This window comes from Biomphalaria glabrata, chromosome 6 (genome assembly GCF_947242115.1).
Source record: "Biomphalaria glabrata chromosome 6, xgBioGlab47.1, whole genome shotgun sequence".
Taxonomy (NCBI): domain Eukaryota; kingdom Metazoa; phylum Mollusca; class Gastropoda; family Planorbidae; genus Biomphalaria; species Biomphalaria glabrata.
Window position 1 is genome coordinate 5,764,973 of NC_074716.1, and position 23,305 is coordinate 5,788,277.

The 23,305-nt window shown below is 37.4% G+C and overlaps 2 protein-coding genes across 2 annotated transcripts; both read right to left on the reverse strand.

The window, feature by feature from the left end:
* Positions 1-426: 426 nt before the first annotated feature.
* Positions 427-16,585, reverse strand: LOC106078244 (uncharacterized). The gene is made up of 12 exons (XM_056032131.1): positions 16,473-16,585; positions 15,222-15,390; positions 14,848-14,983; positions 13,950-14,203; positions 10,782-10,899; positions 7,302-7,501; positions 6,439-6,579; positions 4,655-4,912; positions 4,027-4,296; positions 3,209-3,326; positions 1,926-2,014; positions 427-584 (listed from the first exon to the last, which is right to left on the reverse strand). Exons 1-12 carry the CDS (start codon positions 16,509-16,511, stop codon positions 427-429), a joined length of 1,950 nt encoding a protein of 649 aa, XP_055888106.1. The 5' UTR covers positions 16,512-16,585.
* A 1,458-nt stretch (positions 16,586-18,043) lies between these two features.
* Positions 18,044-23,117, reverse strand: LOC106060299 (uncharacterized). The gene is made up of 2 exons (XM_056033962.1): positions 23,016-23,117; positions 18,044-19,323 (listed from the first exon to the last, which is right to left on the reverse strand). The coding sequence occupies exons 1-2, from the start codon at positions 23,062-23,064 to the stop codon at positions 18,188-18,190; spliced, it is 1,185 nt and encodes a 394-aa protein (XP_055889937.1). The 5' UTR covers positions 23,065-23,117; the 3' UTR covers positions 18,044-18,187.
* Positions 23,118-23,305: the final 188 nt, after the last annotated feature.

A 23,305-nucleotide genomic window follows, 5' to 3' on the forward strand; every position in this document is an offset into this window, starting at 1 on the left:
GGTGATGATGATGATATTGGTTATGATGGGAATGATTAGGATTATGATGATGATAATGATGATGATGGTTATGATGATGATGATCAAAAGTGATGATGATGATGATGTTGATGATGATGGTTCCACAAGTGGTTATCAGACGACTGAGTCATTTTTCGTGTGAACTAGTTATCTGTGAGCTACCTGTGGTCAATCACATGTCGGGGAAACAATTGGTCAAGTGAAAACGTTGTCAGGTGAAGCAATTGTCCATTAAGCCAATGGTCTGTGAACTATTTGCAGTGACCCCGAAAATATTACAAAGTAACCATTTTTTTTGGTTAAATCTGTTAAATTTGACAGACATTTTTTTTTAAATAATAGAAATAATAAAATATAACAATTTTAAAGGTCATCTTGGCTAAAGATAATATCGCAGAGACTCTATCAGAAATCTTCATAGACAGAGCTGTCCAGATAGTGTTGGACAGCGGACGAGTTTGCGTAGCAGTCTTCAGCTGATGTTGACTGGTTGAGATTTCCGTACAGAGCTGTGTTATCTGGAGATGTTGGAACTTTCATAACATCATACCCATGATTTTTATCTAGAGAGAAAAAAAGTATACAAATAATAAAAAAAAAATATTTTGCGTTGTATTCTTGTCTGGAGATTGATGATTAACTTTTAAGTATATAGGTAATGTTTTAATTTAAATATATAGTCCGGGGAAAAAAAAGACGGGCTTAGCCGGTGTGTAATGCTAGTTTATAAAATACGTTATTATTAAAGTTTGTACTATCCTTTATTTCATGCACACATTTGGAGGTTCAGGGTGGTAAATACAGTTCTCGGTTTCAATTCTTGGGTAGCAGTGGCCGGCCTTGGATATGAATAAGATGTCTCTTTGAACTTTAAGCTTGCTAGCTTGATTGAACAAACCGCTCTGTCTGGAACAGGTCCAAGTCAACGTCTATATAAAACAATGCTATTTCCAATGTGTCGGACACATGGATTAGAATACATGGCCGAAGGCCGAGCACACCAGGAACAGACGCCATTTTCCAATGTTTTACCAAGCTAACCGTACAGGACTCGCCATTAGTGTAACAGTGCCTCGAGGAACAGCGCCTGTATTATCTTATGTATATATATTACAGACGTTACTTCAAAAAATAAGATAATTAAGTCCTACGCATTTCACGTGTCAGGCTAGTCATGCATGTTAATCAATAACTTCTGCTAAGTCGTTGGATTATCGACAAGGTCGTGGAAGCTCTTGAAAAACTCCGCACTGTGCAATGGGAAACCTCTCGCATTCCTTTAGACTTCTTAGAGACACTTCCATAGCTGTCTTGTGTTGCTTCTCATTTCACCAAATCACTTCCTCTAGCGATTGTTTAAACCCAAGTACCACGTCGAGGCAGGGTAGCGTGCCGGGACTCATTTCGGTGGCTGAGAGGTAAAGCGCTTGGCTTCCGAACCGGGGACGGGGTTCGAATCCTGGTGAAGACTGGGATTTTTAATTTCGGGATCTTCCCAGCTCTAATGGGTACCCGACATTAGTTAGGGAAAAGTAAAGGCGGTTGGTTTTTGTGCTGGCCTGGTAACTATAGGCCACAGAAACAGATAACCTTTACATCATCTGCCCTTTAGACCACAAGGTCTGAAAGGGAAACTTTTTAAAAAAAGTTAACTGGACGTAATGTGCAGTCAAGCGTGACACGCCCCTACTCCCACGCAGAAGCGGCATTAAGTATAAATGGGGTCCGGGCACCGTCCGGGGAAGCTTTCCCAGAAGTCCCCCTCCAATGACACTATTGCTGTAATAAACCTAAGACTCAAGCTTCTACACAAACATATTCAAACAGTTGACCAAGTATATTTCAAGTAGAGACATAAGGTCAAGATTTCCTTATTCTGTATGCCATTTAACCTTCGACCTTACCTTTAAGGTGTCCGTCACCAGATGACTTTTTCTTGCTTTTGCTTTTCGATGAGACTTCATTTGTCTTCAACTCTTGCATATTGACATTTCTGAAAAATAAAGTCAGAAACTTTGTAAAAAGAAAATATTTATTAAATTCAATGACTTGTAAAGCTTTTTTAAAACTATTAAAACTGTGGATGTATTAAAGATTTTGAGAATGATAATTGACTTCCGCAATATAAGGGGAGGGAAGTGGGGAAAAGTTCATCCCGACCTTAAATAACGATAAATGCAAAAAAAGGGTCATAAGACCCACCCCTTAAACCTGTTATCTCCCCCACTTAAAATCATATGATGAATAATACATTTTTTTTCGTATTGGTCTAATTGGTCAGAAAATTAAGCAATTATTTATTGTATTTGTTTGACAATACTTGTGCTGAGATGGTCACGTAAAATGTGTTGAAATTGAGACAAAAAAAAAATTGAACTGAATAGTTAAATTTTGTTATTGAGATTTTTATAAAAGAAAAGAAGGGTTTATTTATCATCAATTGGATTTTCTTAAGTGAATTCTGTGGATAATTGTTATCATTAATTTTTTTAACTTGCGCTACATACGTAGAGAATCACATGACATTAAGACGTGCTCAAGAATCACTGGTGGTCCCCAATTCCGATACGTGGATGTAATCAAATGGGATCTGAAAACAGTGGACATTGATGTTGACTTCAAGGGAGACATAGCCGTAGACTGCTCTATGTAGAGAGTGTTGGTGACAAAGAAAGTTATGGACAGCCAAAAGCATTGACCTTAGTTCTGGAACGAACAATGGCTCGCTCTTCTACCAAAACAACTGCTACCCAAACCGGCGCTATATTTGTAGGAGAATGTCTTTGGAGAATAGGGCTCTACAATCAAATGAAAATGTGTTCTACGACTGAACGAGGCCAAAAAACAAAACAAACGATTTCAGTTAATTACCTCAATGAATTCTCATTTCATTTAGACTGCAAGCGAATTGTGGATTGTATGTTCTTTGAAGAGGCATGCATCCTAAGGGAAGGGCTTTTGGGATAATTGGTGAGTTCTATTAGAGTTCTATTTGAGTTCTATTAGAATTCTATTAGACCCAAAATGAAACACACATTTTTTATATTTATTAACTATATCATCAATAATGTCAACTGGGTAACTCTGTGCTACAAACTTTAGAGTTTGACATAATGGCTCTCAAGTTAGTACCTCAACATTAAGTCTTGAAGATTTATTGGTTATGTTCTTGTCCAAGAGTACTTACTGAGTTGTTTCAGTTCTTCGTCTACGTATTAGCACCAGAATAGCAACAGCAACACAACATGGTATGACAATGGCACCAAGTGTTGCACCCACTATTACACCAACAGGCAAAGATTTATCTGAGGTGTAGATAAGCATTTTAGTTTTTTATCAAGAAATTGTTAACACAAAGTATACTTATATATCCCTACATAAATAGTAATTTGTCTCACGATTTACTATTTTGACCTCATTCTTCCTTTTTCTAGAAACCGGGGTCAAGATCAAAGAAGTAGCTGAACAAACACTTGTTAATTAGAGAAAGAGGTCAGGAAAAAAAAAACCTAATGAAACTTGCATTGATAGAAAAAAGGTGAACACCACCTGTATTCAAACTCGTGCTCAAGCCCCCTCAGCCTTTTCAAGAGAATACACTAACCGCTATGCCAGCAAAGAGCTTATGAAAATAGAAAGGTTTTCTATCTGTTGTTAGTATCAATTTTTAATGTGACGACCCATAAGGTACGAAGGGGGCTAATTTAACTTATAACAATTTATCAGTCAAGTACCATTTGTTTCCTTTGTTTGAGATACAAAACAAATAAATTTAAAATCAATATTTAATTAACTATTTGGTTAATTATTTTTATTGATTATTTTTGTTTTGTCAGGTAAAAGAAATTGTGCAAAATTTCTGGTTGATCAGAGATTGGGTGTGACAGAAAGAACGTGTACAAACGTTTTGTAAGACAGACAGACAGACAGACAGAGTTGATATAATATTTGTAAAACTATTATTATCATACACTGAAAATATACAATGCGCCAAAAACTGTATACCTGGACCAGTTGTGACATTGCCTCTAAAAGTCGTACTCTCATTCCCAAGTTTATTGAAGGCAGTAATCGTATAGTTATAGAGAGTATCAGATGTCAGGTCTGACGTCACGAGTTCTGTTGTATTTACTTGATAAGTCAACACTTGAGTGTCTGATACCAGCGTCACATTGTAATGATGCACGAGCCCTTGTGAAGAGTTAAACTTTAGAACATATGGAGGGCTATCTAAGTTACTTTCTTCTGCTATAATGCCTCCAGGCCTGGCGGGTACTGTAAAATATAAAATATATGTTCCATCATACTACTACTCGTAGCGGATACTATAAAGCAAACAATAATGCTTCATCTACTTATAGTGCGTTGCGCATACAAGAATATAAACTGAACACATAAAATTAATTACAACTTGTTAGTGGCTTTTTTTCCCGTATAGAACTTTGCAGTTAAAAGTCAAAGAAGATTATGTTGTCACTCAAAGCTTCTGATAGTAATGATCCCATCTAGTCTGTTTATGATTGATTATTCGCTAGTGTAAAGTGAACGTGAAAAATACATTGTCGTCCGATCATTAAATTTTTTTGCACCCTTTCAATCAGTGAGTCTCAAACGAGATCAAACACAAACTTACACGTAACTGCTGTTAAATAAGACGTCAATACAATTTGATCAGTGTAGGTGCCTGCAGCCATTGTTGAGGTGATTTTGAAAGCGTATTCTTGTCCAGGAGTTAAATCAGATACCAAGATGTGGTAAAAATATTTCGTAGAGTTTTCTCCAAGTCTACCACATGATGACCAGATAATGTAATGAGACACAAAGCTCACGTAATAATCGTCCATCGTAAGAGTAGTAGTCGTTTCCTTGACCATAGACTTGAACTGAAGAGCTAGAGTAGAAAAAAAGAAGAAACAACTATGTATTTTTTAATAAACAGGATTCTATATGAACAATGAATAAATGAATCGATGAGTGAATCAATAAATGAAACAATCAACAAATCAATTAATTTATAAATGAATAAGTCAATGAATTTATCTATAAATCTCTCTTTCACTCTATTTTCTATGATTCTGTCTATCCATCCATCCATCCAATTTATTTACCTGCCTACCTGCTATCCCATATATATATATATATATATATATATATATATAGAGAGAGAGAGAGAGAGGGAGAGAGAGAGAGAAAGAGAGAGAGAGAAAGAGAGAGAGGGAGAAAGAGAGAGAGGGAGAGAGAGAGAGGGAGAGAGAGAGGGAGAGAGAGAGGGAGAGTGCTTTTTTTGTGACTGTACGCACCGGTACGTGGTACCGGTACCTTTTTCAATATGGGGAAAAAATGATTACTTTTCTTTAATTTTAATGTTTATTATTAATTTATAAGTAGTTAAAAGTTAGGCAATCCTGCACCTATTATTTTTCTAAAAAAGATATATATATATATATATATATATATATATATATATATATATCTCACAATCACAACAAATTTCCATAAGAATGAATTAAGCAGTCTTAGTCTTAGTCTATATATATATAATGTGTAAAATAATTAAATAGAACCATCCCATTGCGTCATGTGACATTCATTAATTTGCACTCTTTAAATAAATTATACAGATGTTTGTATTCTGTGTTGGGCAGACACATAGAGAGCTCACCTATCTCCGGAGTACAAAATCGTTTCTATCGTACATATTATTGTAGTTGTATTTTTACACGAACCAGTTCTAGAAAACATCAACAGTAATGTGTGGTTACAAATGTGTAGACTGGAAAGAAAGTAAGTGTGTGCGAGCTGTTTCTGTCACGTCAGAATGTTCTGACCACAATCTTGTACAAGCGTACACGATCTGCTGCTTCACCATGCTCCCTAGCGCTATTAGAGCATGGAATGGGTTGCCTGAGCTAGCCAGGAAAACCAGTGACTTGTCAGAATTTAAGTCATTGGTTAATATGCATGACTGAATGCATGACGCGTAGGACGTAATCATCTTCTTTTTTTTTGAAGTAACGTCTGTATTACATAAGATAAGATAGAAGACAAAATGCCTGTGTTTTGCAGTTCATGGTTCTAACCATTTCTTCTTAATTTAAGTTCATTTGACCTGTTACTTCTTACTGCTCAGTAAACACCAGGAGAATTACTGCTGGAATATACATGCAGCGCTCCCCCCTCCCCCCACAGGCCCTTTGCTTTTTAAGTTGGGAATTAGTATGTTTTTACTACCAGGATATAAATATAAATGTATGTTGTTAGACTAACCACTAACAATACACCTTTAAACATACCTTACGAAAACCAAAGCTAACATATAGGATCAATATTTAGGTTATTAAAATGAATGATCTTGTTTAACTACGGTACTCGTTTTGATTAGTATAGAAGGTAGAACATTATAAAAATGGCTCTTACCATTTGTGCAATTTTCTTCAAAAAAGTAGTGACCATCAGGACAAAGACACCTTGCTTCAGTGTACTTATCACACCTGCAGACCAGGCCAGGTTTACACATACCATCGAAGTTTGCGTCACACTTCTCTTCGTAGTCTAGATCTAGGTGTGAATTGAGCATTCTTGTTATAACACGCACAATTACTAAGACCATGCGCCCAAAAATCCCAAAAATTCAAAATCCCAGTCTTCACAAGGATTCGAATCCGGAACCCACAGTTTGGAAACCAAGCGCTTTACCATTCAGCCACGCGCCTCTTCAGCACCCCAAAGATTCCGAAATTACAAATTCTGTTTTCACAAGGATTCGAACCATCGGTTCGGAAGTCATGGAGGTCATTTTAAAAAATATTTAATAGTCGCTGAAAAAGTGACAGGCTAAGAATGGGGGAGACAGTACCATGAGATAGACAAGCCTTACACAGTATAAGTGTCAAAGAATGGCTGTGAAAATGATGCAGCTAAAGTAAAATCACTTGTGTTATAAAAGTCCAAAAGAATTCGAGAAATTCATGGCTTTATAGACATTTGTATAGTTAAGTTCGATAAATAAAACCTTAAGACATTGTTAAAATGAAGTAAATCAGTTAATAGCGGTATTCGTTTTTTGTCGCACGAATCTTTTATATATAATATTCCAGACTGAGTTTATAAGGCCATTAGAAAGCATAGTTTTTAACCCTTAAAGTGCTGAGCTGTCTTACAATGAGTGCATACAGAATGGAATTACAATTCTGATGTTTAGAGGCTAATCTACCACACGCATTTTAAGGGTTAACAAAAACGTAAAGAAACTTGACTTGATTTCCGAAGTCAATATTTACCTTGTCTATAAAAGACTGCACTAAAGCCATTACTTTGGTTGGCGCTGTTGGTTTCAAAAACAATGTACATAGCACCACTTGTCGTGAAAGTGTTTTGCGTTGTTTTATTGTAGAGTCTGACTAGCGGAGCTGAACTGTTGGAAGTGCCGTTGTATATAGTAAGCGAATCACAGCAACCATCTAATTTCAGGTCGGTCAGTCTATGGTGGGTAATAATAATGTAAATATTTAAATAACTTTTGATATTTGAAAAGATTATAGCTGTAACGGAAATCTTTTGACAACAGTGATGTAAACGTGAGTCTCAATATGCGTTCTCAATTCATGTACTATTAATCTATGTGTTCTCAATCTATGTACTATTAATCTATGCGTTCTCAATTCATGTACTATTACTCTATGTGTTCTCAATCTATGTACTATTAATCTATGTGTTCTCAATTTATGTACCATTAATCTATGTGTTCTCAATCTATGTACTATTAATCTATGTGTTCTCAATCTATGTACTATTAATCTATGTGTTCTTAATCTATGTACTTTAAATCTATGTGTTCTCAATCTATGTGCTATTAATCTATGCGTTCTCAATCTATGTACTATTAATCTATGTGTTCTCAATCTATTTACTTTTGATCTATGTGTTCTCAATCTAAGTACTATTAATCTATGCGTTCTCAATCTATGTACTATTAATCTATGTGTTCTTAATTTAAGTGTTTTTAATTTATGTTTTTAATCTTTGTTTTTAATCTACGTTCTCAATCTATCTACCAAATCTTTGTTCTTAATCTATGTTCTTAATCTATGTTCTGTGAGACCATCCTGATGCAGTCCCAGCTGCGATGGCAGGTCACATTTGCACAATGGAAGACTCCCGCATCCCTAAACGACCCCAGTATGGCCAATTAAGGGAAAGACAGCGCTCACAAGGTAGACAATAAAAACGCTTCAGGGACACCCTCAAAGCTTCTCTGAAAGCCTTCAGCATTGACCCAGCCACCTGGGAGACAGAAGCACATGACAGAGCATCATGGCGTCGCGCTGTGAAAACTTGCGCACAAATTGCAGAGGACAAGAGAACAGCGCTGGCAGAAGAAAAGTGTCAGAGAAAAAAAAGGAAGGCCAATGACACTAGCTCCAGCTGGAATAACCTGCCCAGTGTGCAGCCGAACATTCCGGGCTCACATAGGTCTCACCAGATGCTCAAGGAGGCACAAAACCCCAGCGTAAGGCGCTCAGCTCCTAGGTGACTGAAAAGTGGTTATCATCGAACCACGATGGACGAACTATACATGTGAGACATTAATAGGTATTCCGCAAAAAAAATAATTAAAAATAATAATAATTTATTCATACCAATACAGGAGCAGCTTATTGAAATATTCTTAAACGAGAACCTTAAACCAATGTCTGAAAAAGGATACCAAAATTTCTGGTTTCAAAAACTGATTTAAATTTTTTATCCAGCATTATGGGTACAAAATTTGATGACTGCTTTCGCGTCTTTATAATTGGTACAATGTGAATTCATTACTGTACTGAACCTCATTACAAATAAAAGAAACGAAATAGAAATTTAACTCGAGGGGATTAGAGGTCGCTACTTACAAACATTGTGATGGACTTGAATACACTTATAAAATCTCATCCACCTCATCCAACTCATACATTTTTTCATTTTATTCTAAATAAAAGTTATATCAATAGACGCGATCACAGCATCTGTTTTTCATTTGTAACCTTTGCACTATATTGTTATAACCCTAGTGGCGGACTGAAAGGGTTAATGTGTGTGCTGCCTACAGACACACACGATTCAGGCCAATCACACAGGTCAAGGGCTGTTGAACAAGGGACATTACTGCTAATGCACGCAATATGACCAATGTTATGGTCATGTGAACAAAAAAATCCTTTACAGACGAGAGACGGTGTGTTAGAAAGGACAGTTGATTTCAGAACATCAAGGCTTAAGGACTGTGGTACCTTGTGAGTCCTCGAAAATGTTATTGTACGAGCAAGAGAGAATTGTAGTGATTAGTTAGGCAGTCCTGTAGTGTAGCCAATTGTGTTTATTGGCTGTTATTGATGTAATTGTAAATAAACCGCCACCTTGTTACTTGAGGCTCTTGTTGTCAAGTTGATGTTTTAGATGTGTTGTGTTCTTGGGCAGTGTTTACAGAAGGCCTGGTAGAGAAGATCGTAACAATACACTATGAATTTATGTCTTTTTTTCACTTAGGGGTCTGTGGGTCCCCGAGTCGAAAACGTTTGAGAACCTCTGGCCTAAATGTTACCAGATTCAAAATTTTCCTCCCTGTTGACTCCTTAAACGTTTCTCATGTTTGGTTACAGCCACATGGAGATTGGATTCAGAATTGGTCTTTTCCTGATATATAGCCAGCCTCGGCTATTGAGCCCCTCCTTGCCGAAAGTTTTCTGGTTTAGGAGCCAGTTATTCGCCTTCGCCCTTTCTCCTGCTAATAATAACAGTTATGCTGGACCCAATATCTGAGCCACTCTTGAAGGCTGGGAGTAGTACTGGTTTTTAGAGGCTTTTTGAGACACATGCCAATTGGAAACATTTTATTGGCAATGAAGCGCTTGAAACCGTAACTGCTTTCAGATGGCTGCCTGGTCGTGCGGTTTGCACGCTGGACTGTCGTTCAGATTCATCGATGGTCCCGGGTTCAAACTCTGCCCGCTCCCATCCCCCGTCGTCCTGCGGGAGGTTTGGACTAGGAAGTAATTATCTTCAACTCTGAAGGAACATCCGAAACATATAAAACAAACAACAGTAATAACAACTTTGAGCAACCATGTTCTGGAATCCCTTTAGTAAATCTCCATTTATTATTGATGCAAATAGCATAAAATATCAACTCATGTGGTTCCTGAACTTGACTAAACAACAATATTGGATACTGTAGCAATGTGGCAAATGGAGCCTAAGAATTGCTTTGAAATGATCTCAATAACTCTTAATCTACAGATAATGTAGCGCCTCAATAATAGACTGGTTCATACTGTATTTTAGCGAGAGCTTCAGATTGAATTGGAGGCAAGGGGGAAGTCAGTTTTAAAATATTTGTTTATAACCTCGCTGGACGTTGTTTTCTTTTAAAAATTTAAACATTTTTAGGGCAATTTTTTAAGCTGGCAAAAGAGAACAAGTTATTTTACAATTTATTATATGAAAGAAATCTTTGTTATCCACTGCTTGCAATTTCTACACAGCCTTTAGAACTAACTTAATACAATTAGTATTAGTTCCTTCTGTCATTATTGAGAATTCAAAATTTCTGCCAAAATCAGAGACAATGCACACATACATACAACTGCAGCCTAATTCCAAAGTCTAATGCCTGTTAAAATGCTAGGTTCACTTAAAAAATTTGCGTTGAAAATCTTTACCGTACGAAGTCCTTTAGGATTACGTTACATTATAACTAATGTCTTAGAAGTCATGATACTTACATGAAAGAGATTGACTTTCCGGAGATTGTCCATGTAAATATTGACGAAGCAGGATAGCTCTTGGGGTAACCAGGACTTGCTATTGAGCCATATGTCTCAGTTATTTTGGAATCTTTTTCTGTTATAAAATACCAATAGAGTAAGATGGTAACATTCAAGCATTGCCCATTCACTGCCCATTCATTGTGCCCATGGGCTTAGCATCTCTATGTTATTTCACACAAAGATACACACACATATATAGATTTATATCTCAAATAGCAGTACACACAGGCTACGCCCGTTGATTTTTCCCAGGCTTTATATTGTTTAATATGGCCGGAACACACACTAACATACTTTTTATTAGCACATTAATGAGTGCATCTATTAAAACTAAATTTCACGGCTCGATTCCTCTTTTCTTCTCTCTCTCTCTTTCGCTCTCTGGAACCAACAATTATTTTTTTTTTAAACTTGCGCATCGTAATTTCTCCGTCTTAGACTTTGGATTTAATTTGGAAAGACCCGCTTCATGATGCACCCGCTCCAGACACATCCATGCACTCATACTCAGACAGATTGTGGCGGATGACCTGGTCTAGATTCTAGGTATAGAGCTAGTTTAGATTATAGGTCTAGAAATAGTCTAGATTCTAAGTCTATATCTAGTCTAGATTCCAGGTCTAGAACTAGTCTAGAAATCTAGATCTAGTCTAGCTCTAGATTCTAGATATATTCTAGATTCTAGAGCTATAGTCTAGACCTATGAAGTAGTTGCATGACGCGTAGGACGTAATCATCTTCTTTTTTTGAAGTAACGTCTGTATTATATAAGATAAGATAAGATAGAGCGATTATGATCAAAATTAGTAGGCCTACTAGTGGGTAATAGTGCTGTCACAAACCGCTGTGAGCCCACAACCGTTTGTGTGTGTGTGTAGCAGAACAACCGCAGTCTTCTACCATGGCCTTAGTTATTGTGGAAAGTTTTAAGTTTGTTTACTGTTATTTATATTCTAGATCTAATGTCATTAATTATGTTTTAATATATTTTAATTAGATTTGTTTTATTATTTGAAGGGGAAATAAGTATTTGTTTTGTGCTTTAATGTTTATTTTGTTGTCACGGGACCAGAGTACCTAGGCTACAACGAGGGCGGGGTGATCTGGGAAATCTGAGGAAAGGGGCAGTTGGCGCGGCCTATGTCATCACTGGTCAGATACCGATGATGCATGTAGACGTAACCACTGAGGTTATGCGTCACTGATGATGCAAGGGGACGTAACCACTGTGTTGCGGTGTAGTCCACGTGGGAGGGTTTCTTTTTGCTCTGAAAAAGGGATAGTTAGTTGGCGTGGGTCTTGTAGAGCGGACGGTCGTATTTCCCGCTTCTGCTTGTCTTCTCAATATTGTATGAGAAACTGATAGTGAAATCTAACGTTGATAGCGATTAGAGACCTTAGTTTAGTAGTTGATGTACCTGTATATAACGTTTCATTTGGAAGATTATATGTTGTGTGTAAATAAAGTTACAGTTTAAAGTTATAGTTTCTAACTATTCCGGTGTTTAGTTTCATATCTTAATTATATAGACTAACACAAAAATCGCGACCAGGGCTAAAGCCACCAAAGTTCCAGCGTCAACAGTCGGGCCTCCAGAATCACCCTAGACTACGACCAGTTCAAGCAGGCGCCAGCACACTGCTAGCGTCTTGTGACAAGTGCACTATGCTGTTCGCATGGGAAACCGGTTACTTGTGCAGGCTGATTTTTTAAAAATGTCCTAGCCCGTCTACTCCAATATATTAATCGACATTGTTGGGGAGAGGTACGTATCCGTGAGCAGCAGCGTCACTGGGGGGGGGGGTGCGAAGGGTACGGTCGTACCGGGTGAAACCATTTTGGGTTTACGGGTCAAGTTGAAATAATTTTATCTTGGCAAATGCAGACACATCGGGAAAGATAATTATATTAAAATCTCTAGATATATGCCCAAACACGTTTAGATGGTAGTTTAAGTTTAAAGGTCAAAGCACAACGTTATACCATTTCAGTCTTCAAGTATAACAAAAGAAACCTGTTCATATGATGTTAAGTCTGTTTCTAATTTGTATTAAATATCATTGTAAAATGTGCAATAACATTTGAATAAATGTCATAAACAGTGGGATTTAATAATAGAATTGACACTTATTTTACATTTGAGTAAAAAATCAATAAAAGTAGGTAATCAGCTGACTGTATTTGTTCAACAAATTGAACTAACTAGCAATACTGTTTATTGGAACGTATTTGAAGAAAGTTGAAGAAAGGTACCACCGTCTCTGTCTGGGAAGTTTCCATTCTGTTCTTAAGTGATCCGTTGGATCTCTACTCTACTTATTCCAAAGAGTTAGAAGAGCCCTATCAAAGACGAAGTGTTGTCCTGTTCACTTTTATGTGAAAAAAAAATGCCGAATGATTTTTGCAATGTTATTGATTTAAAAGATCAAAACAAGACTATGGTTTAAATATTCCTGGTCCATTGGTGACTTCGATGGGGGCCTCCTCTGAGTTTGTGTGATAACACAATCTCTCTATGTAATCTTGTTCTTTATTGTTTATGTTAAGACTAATTGTCGTGTTTGTACATAAGAATTTGTATTGAAGTAATACTGTGCCTTTTTTGTAACAAAATAGATGCCAGTACTCAGTGATGAATTGCCTAACTTTTAACTACTAATAAATTAATAATAAACGTTAAAATACAAGAAAAGTAATAATTTCCCCCCCACATTGAAAAAGGTGTCGGTACTCCGCACCGGTGCTTACCGTCACACAAAAAGCACTGAGTATATGTTTCTAAGTTATGTCTATGTTATGGACTTCGCCAAAATATCGCGTAACAGCGTTTATTTATACATTAATATCGACCTAGCGCTGGCTGAGGGTGTCTTACTGAGTTCGAATCCTTAAGAGTACTACAATTCATGATTTTTCGTGCGCTCTGAGTCTACCAGATTGAATAGGTACTAAAGATTCCTTACAGACTTGTATTCATTATGTTGATTACGATTCCTTCGCTTACTACTGGTAAACAAAATCCCGTGTGTAGATCATCTGCTGTAAGGCGCAATTATCTATACACTGGTATATCTGATGTGCCTAATTACTTATTTAAATATTGAATTATAAAGTAAAATTACCGTACACTCTGTAATCTATAAATGTAAACATGTTTCTTTGATATGAAGTGTCAACTTGAATTTGGAGTCCAGAGTCGAGTTGCGTCGCTAAAGTGTTTTTTTCCCTATAGAATATGTAAGCACTGTTCAAATACTCTGAGCTACCATTGCTGTAGACACTTCTTAAAGTTACAAAATATCTATAAGATCCATGATATCGCCATACTTCATTTGTCTTTTCTCTCAATGATGGAAGGTTGGATGTAAACAAAAAGCTGCAAGATGTAATAAGAAAAAAATAACAAACATGTAAATAGTGAAGTTACAAATACGTTATCTATCTATCTATCTATCTATCTGTCTGTCTGTCTGTCTATCTATCTATCTTTCTACCTACCTTCTACCTAAATGTCGTATACACCTATCTGTCTTAGTCTATGTATTAATAAATATGAAGTGACTCGCATCAGTCATTTAAATTTAGAAAATTAGAAGAATCTAAGTTTTTTTTTTTTTGGTGTAGGCCCACAAGACATTTCGTCGTCAAATTTATTGCCTTCCTCTACTAAGAGCCTCATCTTCTTAGAATTAAATAAATTATGGCTTGTATATAGCACTGCTTTCATGCTTATAGCATGCTCAGAGCGCTTTGGTCCAATCTCAGTTGTGGACCAGTGGGGGGGGGGGGAGGGGGTATCTAGGAGATGGTTTTTCCGTGCTGCCTTCAGGCGCTCAGTAAACGCAACTCTGCCCGAGTCGGGTGTCGAACCTCGAGCCCCCTTCATAGCCAAGGCAAGTCTTTCGACCACGCTTCCCACTAAATCATACATTTTTACTTACTTTTTAGGTATTTAAAATGTTTTGACATCTGTCGACCATAATGTGAATTAAAAGGATTCAAGATTTATTAATATCTTACCTTACTACGACATACGAATTATTGGCACCTACTATGGTCCATTTGATTTCTGGTCTTACATTTCTATAAAAAATATATTCATCTCTTGATGGTGTGAAAAGTTTCCCACTTACACTTGTAATATTCATGTTATTAGCTGAAATAGTTTAAATGCATTTTTTTAATAAACAGATTTACACATAATTAGTCTATGTAAACACCATTTACAGACTCACAGATGAGCAAATACAAATATAACTATTAGAAAGAAAATGGAACATTTTTCCTCGTTACAGGAATTGATAAAAATTGAAAAAAAAAATTAATAAAAATTACAAATTTCTTGAAATCCTCCAGCACCTCATCTGTTGCAATATATTCAGTATAGTACTTACTTGGTAAACATAAATTTATCAGACTGTCAAAAGATTGACCAGTGCGGCACCGGCATCGACGAGAAGAGCAGTATTGGGTAATACATTCACTGTTAGAGTTACAGCTTCTCCCAAAATGCTTCACTGAACTACTTGGATCTGTACATACTGTACTAAGTATCACCCTTATCTAAACGGTAAAACGAAAGAACAAACGAAGCTCTTCACTAAACATCCATGATGTCATGAAAGATGATTAGACTTAAATTTTCCTATTAGATGACTATTACAGTAAACAGGCCAGGTGGTGGTCTTAATTGTCCAAGCCTGTTTGCCAGTTTGTAGTATTTTATAGACAGTGAACGCCGATAACCTTCGACGCCAACCGCTATAATCAAGACCAATTATTATAGAAGGCCTGAACACTGATCCGCAACGTCACAACCTAAGGGCAGTATAGAACTTCGTACTTTCACATATGCATTAGTCTTTTGGACCGATGAAAAACCATACAAGAACCGAGGACCGCCTTTCTTCATTCCATTCTGGAGAGGATCTGGATAGAATGTCTGGCACAGGTCTTTTGGACGTAGCAACGAGCTATTGGTCTAAACTGTCTACAGGTCGTGACTCTGTTGAGGCTTTCTATACCGACTGGTGTCACTATAACTAAGATAACATTCTCTAAACGAAATAAAAATTCTCTGACAGAGATGAGAAAATAAAATATCAAATATATCAAATATAGTTCAGTCTTAAAATTATGCTTTTTTTTGTGCTGGAAGTTAGAAAAAAACTATATATAATCTAGTGACGCATTCATTGGAACTAATGACTGTAGCTAAAACTATTCGTCGATATACACTGATAGGATGAGACTATACACTGTTAATAAGAAAATAATGTAATTATTAAGATATATCTTATTATAAAAAATAGAATTTCCAATAAGTAAAAGTAGTAAAGTACAGTTCCCTATTCACACTTTGCGGTCTATAGGGCAGATGATGTAAAGGTCATCTGTTTCTGTGGCCTACGGTTAACAAGGGTGTCATGTGGCCAGCACAACGAGCAACCGCCTTTACTTTTCCCTAACTAATGTCATCCATTAGAGCTGGGTGGACTGAGAAGCGCCCAAATATCCCGAGATAAAAATCCCAGTCTTCACCAGGATTCGAACCCAGTACATTCGGTTTGGAAGCCAAGCGCTTCACCACTCAGCCACCGCAATATATATACAGGAATAAAACTGAACTGTAAAATATAATTTACCTGAAAAGTAAAAAACAATGTTAAAATGATAAAATGCATCCTTAAATAGGTCAGCACTAGAACATAGCTAACAGTAATGTAGCTAAATGTATTATCTGAGCTTAAAACTTCCTTCTTTGACGAGAAGTCGTTGCTACAATTTATTTTTAAATGGGAACTCTGTAAGCTGAACTTTAAGTGTCGATCTCGACTAAATGACATGCACGCATTGTTGTCCTTCTGTTATTTTTGCACGTCAGACATGGCAACATGTGTTAGTGTCGTTTGATTCGACCCTATCAACATCATTGAGATCTAATTATTTAATTAATTATATTTTGGAGTTTTTAATTGATTTTGGAAAGCATTCAACACAAGAATATTATTACAAGCGCCGAGTTACTTTAGTGTGTTAACAGTAGCGCTTTGAATATATTTATAGGCACCTCCGAATCCGCGTATGCCATATGAATGTGGAGACAATACAACAGCATCTCTCGAAAAACAGTCTTGACACTTGCTGTAATATATCACTTGCCACTAGTAGAAATAGTTTACCTAAGTATTGTTACCATCTAGAACGGTGATTCCCAAAGTGGTCTATATAGACCCCCCAGGGGTCTACGAGACAAAAAAGTTTGGGAACCTCTGGTCTAGAAGTTTCAATCTTTTTTACTCGTTCTCTTCACGTGCTAATTGCTCGATAAATTAAAAACTTCAAGGCCGCTTACACTTTCGATGAAACTTTCCTGCTATCAACGAACTAAAAAAAATGAATTCAGCTATTTTTTTAACATGCTCCAATCTCTTTTGCTACCACTAGTTGGTTAGCCATTATTTCTTTATGACGAACGTGTTTAAAACCATACAAAGTACACCGTATACTAGCAAAATAATGTTAGCAGTAAAAGTTGTAAACGGATGAGGGTATAACATTTAATTCAGAGTGCTAAAAAAGTTAAATAAAATTATTGAATACATAAAAAAAAACCATAGCCTTTCATTACTTCCCTTAGTTTGTATACTGGAGAGACCAAAAAGCTTAATATCTATTGTTTTCCCACCTCGCAGGAAACTACTCAATTGTAAATCATGTGTGCCAGATTATCTTCCCTTTGTCATTTTTAATTATCTGCCCTTTGTCGTATTAACAAACTGGCATTTCACGCCACATGAAATTATGACCCCTGTATCATTATCGAATGAAAATTAACAGTCCAATTAATCCTTTTAGTGTCATTAAGTAAATGTCTTTCAATAAGTTCTCTTGATGCTCTCTCTCTTCAAGGGATCTTCCTAACTCCGTTAGTTATATCAAAGTGTTTCAAAATCAGGTCATAAAGTATTCTGCTTAGACTAATTGTGCTTTAGATTTATTTCTGGGGGTACAACTTGAGATCTCATATAACCTCTAACTCTATCTACATGTAGAAACAATAGCTTGGAATACGTCCAATGTCCGACTGTTGAATTGTTGATGACTAGAATGAAAGGTGCATGTGTATTTATAGTGTAGACTAAGCCAAATATGAAACATATAATCTTGACAGAACAGCAAAGTAATATAAATAGACTGACATATAATTTTAATGGTTTTGAAAGAAAATTTATTGATTAAAATTTAACAGTGATACGATCAATTAATTACAAAGAAAAGAAGAAAAAAAAATTAATATCATAAACCAGTAGGTTTGATTTTTATTATTCGCTAAAGAAAACATACAAAGTTGCCTAACTTAAACGCTTAGCTGTGACTGCCCATCTCTTGGGGGTGGTGAGGATCTACCGTCTCTAAGGGGTGGTAGCGACTGACCAGCTCTAGGAGGTGGTGGTGATCGTCCATCTCTAGGAGGGAGTGGCGATTGTCCATCTCTCGGTGGTGGTAGCGACTGTCCATCTATAGGTGGTGGTAGGGACTGTCCTGTTGGTGCTTGACGAGGTCTTCTAGGGGGTGGAAACGGTGGTGGTGATTGACCATCTCGGAGTGGTAGGGGCGATTGTCCATCTATCAGTGGTGGGGGTGATCGACCATTTCTTGGAGGTTGTGGTGATTGTTCATCTATTAGTGGTAGGGGCGATTGTCCATCTCTCAGTGGTGGTGGTGATCGACCATCTCTTGGAGGTTGTCGAAATCTTCCATCTCTTGGAGGTGGTGAGGATTGTCCACCTATCAGTGGTGGTAGAGACTGGCCATCTATAGGTGGTGGTAGGGACTGTCCTGTTGGTGCTTGACGAGGTCTTCTAGGGGGTGGAAACGGTGGTGGTGATTGACCATCTCGGAGTGGTAGGGGCGATTGTCCATCTTTCAGTGGTGGTGGTGATCGACCATCTCTTGGAGGTTGTCGAAATCTTCCATCTCTTGGAGGTGGTGAGGATTGTCCACCTATCAGTGGTGGTAGAGACTGGCCATCTATAGGAGGTGGTAAGGACTGTCCTGTTGGTGCTTGACGAGGTCTTCTAGGGGGTGGAAACGGTGGTGGTGATTGACCATCTCGCAGTGGTAGGGGCGATTGTCCATCTCTCAGTGGTGGTGGTGATCGACCATCTCTTGGAGGTTTTCGAAATCTTCCATCTCTTGGAGGTAGTGGGGATTGTCCACCTATCAGTGGTGGTAGAGACTGGCCATCTATAGGTGGTGGTAGGGACTGTCCTGTTGGTGCTTGACGAGGTCTTCTAGGGGGTGGAAACGGTGGTGGTGATTGACCATCTCCTAGTGGTAGGGGCGATTGTCCATCTGTGAGTGGTGGTGGAGATCTTCCATCTCTTGGAGGTGGTGATGATTGCCCATCTATTAGTGGTAGGGGCGATTGTCCATCTCTTGGGGGTAGTGGTGATCGACCATCTCTTGGGGGTGGTGGGGGTCTTGGTATACCTGAAATTAAATATCAACCTTTAAGTTACACATTCGTGAACGCAATCTAATTTTTATATTATTTACACCCAATTTTGTATCTTATGAAAAAAAAGTCATATTACATAAGATATCTAGTTGAATGTTATTAAAAAAAATCAAACAGCCTTCATGAAAAAAAGCACGTTATTTCACGTTTGTTGCCGGCCGGAATTCAATTGTTTTGTGAATGTATGATAATGTAAAATGATCAGACGCGAACTGACGTTAATTTAAAATGTAAGCTTTTGACAAAGATTTTGTTTCAATTTATTATTTAAATATAGCAAGAATGTTCCGTTAAAGATTTAATTTGTAAGTGGAGAAAAAATTGAAAAATTTCCAACCAGGACCTTTATATATTTGAATACGGCCCTGTTAGAAATATGAGAGAATAAAGCAAATTTTCGGCCGCCTCGTCGTGTGGTATCAGTCATATATACACACACACATATATTTCTTTAGTTCTTTTAGCAAGCGCGTGATGTCTGCCTGTTGAAACAATTTCTTTAATTTAACAATTGAAATCTCGACCCTATTGTATTATTAAAAATAAGTGAGGTAGAAAAACAAGTTAGCATTCAAATCACTTCGCACCATAACAAAAGCGTGAAATCACACTGTTATTAATTTTCTATATATATACATACTTATACCACAACACAATAGTACATTACAATTATCTAACAATTGAAAGCAATATTCAGATGTCAGTCATTATTTCCCGACATCACCGGAAGACAAAATTAAAAAAACTAAAGTTAAATGATGGTAATGCTACATTTTTATTGCGTGTTAGTCTAAAAATCACTGAAAACCATTTCACGAACTGAGTTATTGAATGAACAGGATGTAAAGGTTTCAATATTAGTCACTATTGGCTAATAGACTTTAACATGCACGTTGGTTTTTTTGGCAAGACTTCAATAAAATCAAATGACTACTTATGCAATATGCTTCCTTATTCATAACATGTGTCAAGATCAGTAGTGAGAGTACTTAACAAAAATATAAGTTACAGGGTGTTTTAACACATTACGTAATTAAAACAAAAATAAAATCGTTAGTCTAACATAAACAATTTATGGTTCTATTTATTGGAATATCAGCTTCATTATATTATTATTTAAATTATTATTATCATTATTATTATGTTAGAAACGAACGAGTATTCCTTCTCTGACGCAGACGGGGTCGAGTTTCGTTAAAGGGAAACAAAATCCATCGTAGTCCCTTTATCAGTTTCCACTGAGGAATTGTCTGGTGATGTGGCAGGTCTGCAGCAGTACCGCCCTCTGACAGGCAACGAAAATGTTCCAAGCAAGGGCCTTGAAGGTGTCTGTGAGGTCAGTTGTTATTATCCCCTCGGTTGATATGACAATGGGGTATATTGTTGTTTTAGATAACTTCCATAAACGCCTAATCTCCAAGCCTAGGTTCCCATATTTTCGCTGTTTTTCCAGCTCAGTTTTTCTTAAATTATAAGCTAGTGGCTAGCTTTGTTTATAGGGTCTTTTCTTTTCTCTAGCAGCAAGATCAGAGCGCTCTAGTCCAATCTCTGGGCATGCGGACACTATAAGGGCAGATTGCCGTGAAGCCTTCCGGCGATTTGCAAACAAATAGTTGAATATCGAGATAAAAATTGCTAGTTTTAATGGTGGTGATTAGAAATCGATGTCTTCAGTTAGGTAGTCAAGACTGACTCAAGAGTGTGTTTTTCTTTAAAGTTTAGCCGCATCTCACATTTGTCCATGTTTTCAATCTACAACCTCCATGGAAGACAAGGGAAATCATTTTAAATATAGGAATACATATTGCAAAATATATGTAGTGGAGTGGATACCTTTTCAGGAAACACCGGCCACATCGATATCCACGTGACCCTTCCCCCTAGATGGCACTTTGCGTCCGCGCATAAAACAGCAGACAACGTGGGCACTGTCGATTCTACCGGGATCTTTTTGTCTCACTGTAGTGTCTGTACGTTACTGGACCTACGTCAGCTCCACTCCCTGTTTGTGCCTGGTTCTACACCATGTGTTTACGTATGGCTGCAGGTCTTTAATGTGTAATAAACAGTTTGGAATCGTCCTACGAGTAGCCTTCGTCATGTCATTTAGTTTGTTCTGTGCCAAACCCACCACATATATTCTTTTGACAAATGTATACAATTACTATATCCTTATGATGAATATATTATTATTATTTAATATGCAGGTCGAGACTTCTTGATATGGTCTTAAGAACCACTGCAATCCTATTCTACTTTTGAAATCGAACCCAATTACTCAATATTATGAAATTAAGTAAAGAAACATTACAACACATTATGTATTTTTTCTTGGTTGGATAAGTGGTTAGGCGCTCGGGCTCAGCATCCCGATGTAATGGGTTCGAATCTCGGTGAAGATATGGAATTTTTAATTTCATAATTTTTCAGGGCGCCCCTGAGTTCACCCAACTCTAATGGGTATGTGACCTTAGTTGGGGAAAAGTAAAGGCTGTTGGTCGTTGTGCTGGCCACATGACACCCTGCTCATCAACCGTTTGCCGAAGAGACAGATGACCTTAACATCATTTGTCCTATGGCTCGCAAGGTCTGAAAATGAACTTTACTTTTTTAAAACTTAGTTTTTATTTACTACTGGACACTTGATCCTACAATAGTAGGTTATGCCATTTCTATAAATAATTTAGTTAATGTCCAGATTTAGTGTACAAGTTTGTGTGGCGGTTATAAAATGTATAAACGTTTTTTAAAAAAAGAAAAGATCTTTTAGTTGGCCTTTCAGTTTTAATCTTTATTCCATTGGACAATGACGGCAATATCGAGAAGGTGCTAGCTCTTTGGCCGTTGCTTAAACTAAATTTAGCCTCATAAGATGATAAGGCATGAATAGAAATAAAGAAACGTGACTTTATTTCCAATTTTCTAATTGATTCGACCAAAAGCAAGATAAACATTATATATATAAATATTGTTGTAACCCCGCTCCCGCGCTACACTTCATCTGAGCACTACTGAACACGACTATTGAAAGACATATAGAGACAGGAAGAAGGACTGTTGTGAGCCGGCTAAAAGGTCATGGGAGTCTGAACAGTCTGGTGCTGAGTGCTGTCCTGTGTGATACTAGGAAACTGTGTGGGAGACCTGGAGCGACACTGGGAAGTGTGTCGGTGGTCTGTTCTGTGTTCTGGTATGAAGTAGGACTCTTAGAACTTAAGACATATTACTCCCTGTGACTTTATAGCAGACGCCCAAGTCTAGAGAGCCAATATGGAGATGCTGTACTCAAGGCAGATGCCCTTTGTGTTTGTCATGTCTCTATGTAAATAAACGTCTATGTCCTCGTTGAGTTGCCTCACTTAAGTTATTACAATATATATACACATGTGGCCAGCACAACGACCAACCGCCTTTACTTTTCCCTAACTAATGTCAGGTACCCATTAGAGCTGGGTGGACTCAGAGGCGCCCGAAATTAAAAATCCCAGTCTTCACTAGGATTCGAACCCCGGTCCTCGGTTCGGAAGCCAGGCGCTTTACCGCTCGGCCACCGCGTGCCTTAAACACAGTATAAATAAAATGTATATTATAAATAAATAAGACATGTGCCATCAGAAGCAAGCCTAAATCATACATAAAAATGATTTACTGTAAAATTACTCACCACTGGCAAGAGTCACAAAGACCAAAACGAAGACAAAGGTGAGCTTCATCTTGCCTTGTCTCAATACTCGCTTCCTACCGCGCTTATATACACCGAATGTCGCGACTTTACTTTATGAGCATAAGCATATCAGGTGTTCTGATTTACTTGCACATGTTCAGGTCCCAGGACAGGCGGCCTTCTGTTTAAAGTGAAGGCTATTTTGGCGTTGGAATAGGATTACTGCGTGGGATAGTTTTTGTTTGATTAGCTTAAATCTGATTGTGTAAGGGCATAAACTCTATCCAACT

What these genes read in the sequence shown, in the direction of transcription:
- LOC106060299 (XM_056033962.1), bottom strand. Translation starts at nt 23,064, where the DNA reads ATGAAGCTCACCTTTGTCTTCGTTTTGGTCTTTGTGACTCTTGCCAGT. An exon ending in CTTTGTGACTCTTGCCAGTG is followed by an intron (nt 19,324 to 23,015) that starts GTGAGTAATTTT and finishes ATTTAATTTCAG; the next exon opens with GTATACCAAGACCCCCACCA.
- LOC106078244 (XM_056032131.1), bottom strand. Translation starts at nt 16,511, where the DNA reads ATGCATTTTATCATTTTAACATTGTTTTTTACTTTTCAG. An exon ending in AATTCGTATGTCGTAGTAAG is followed by an intron (nt 14,204 to 14,847) that starts GTAAGATATTAA and finishes TACATCTTGCAG; the next exon opens with CTTTTTGTTTACATCCAACC. An exon ending in TTATTTAACAGCAGTTACGT is followed by an intron (nt 4,297 to 4,654) that starts GTAAGTTTGTGT and finishes TATATTTTACAG; the next exon opens with TACCCGCCAGGCCTGGAGGC.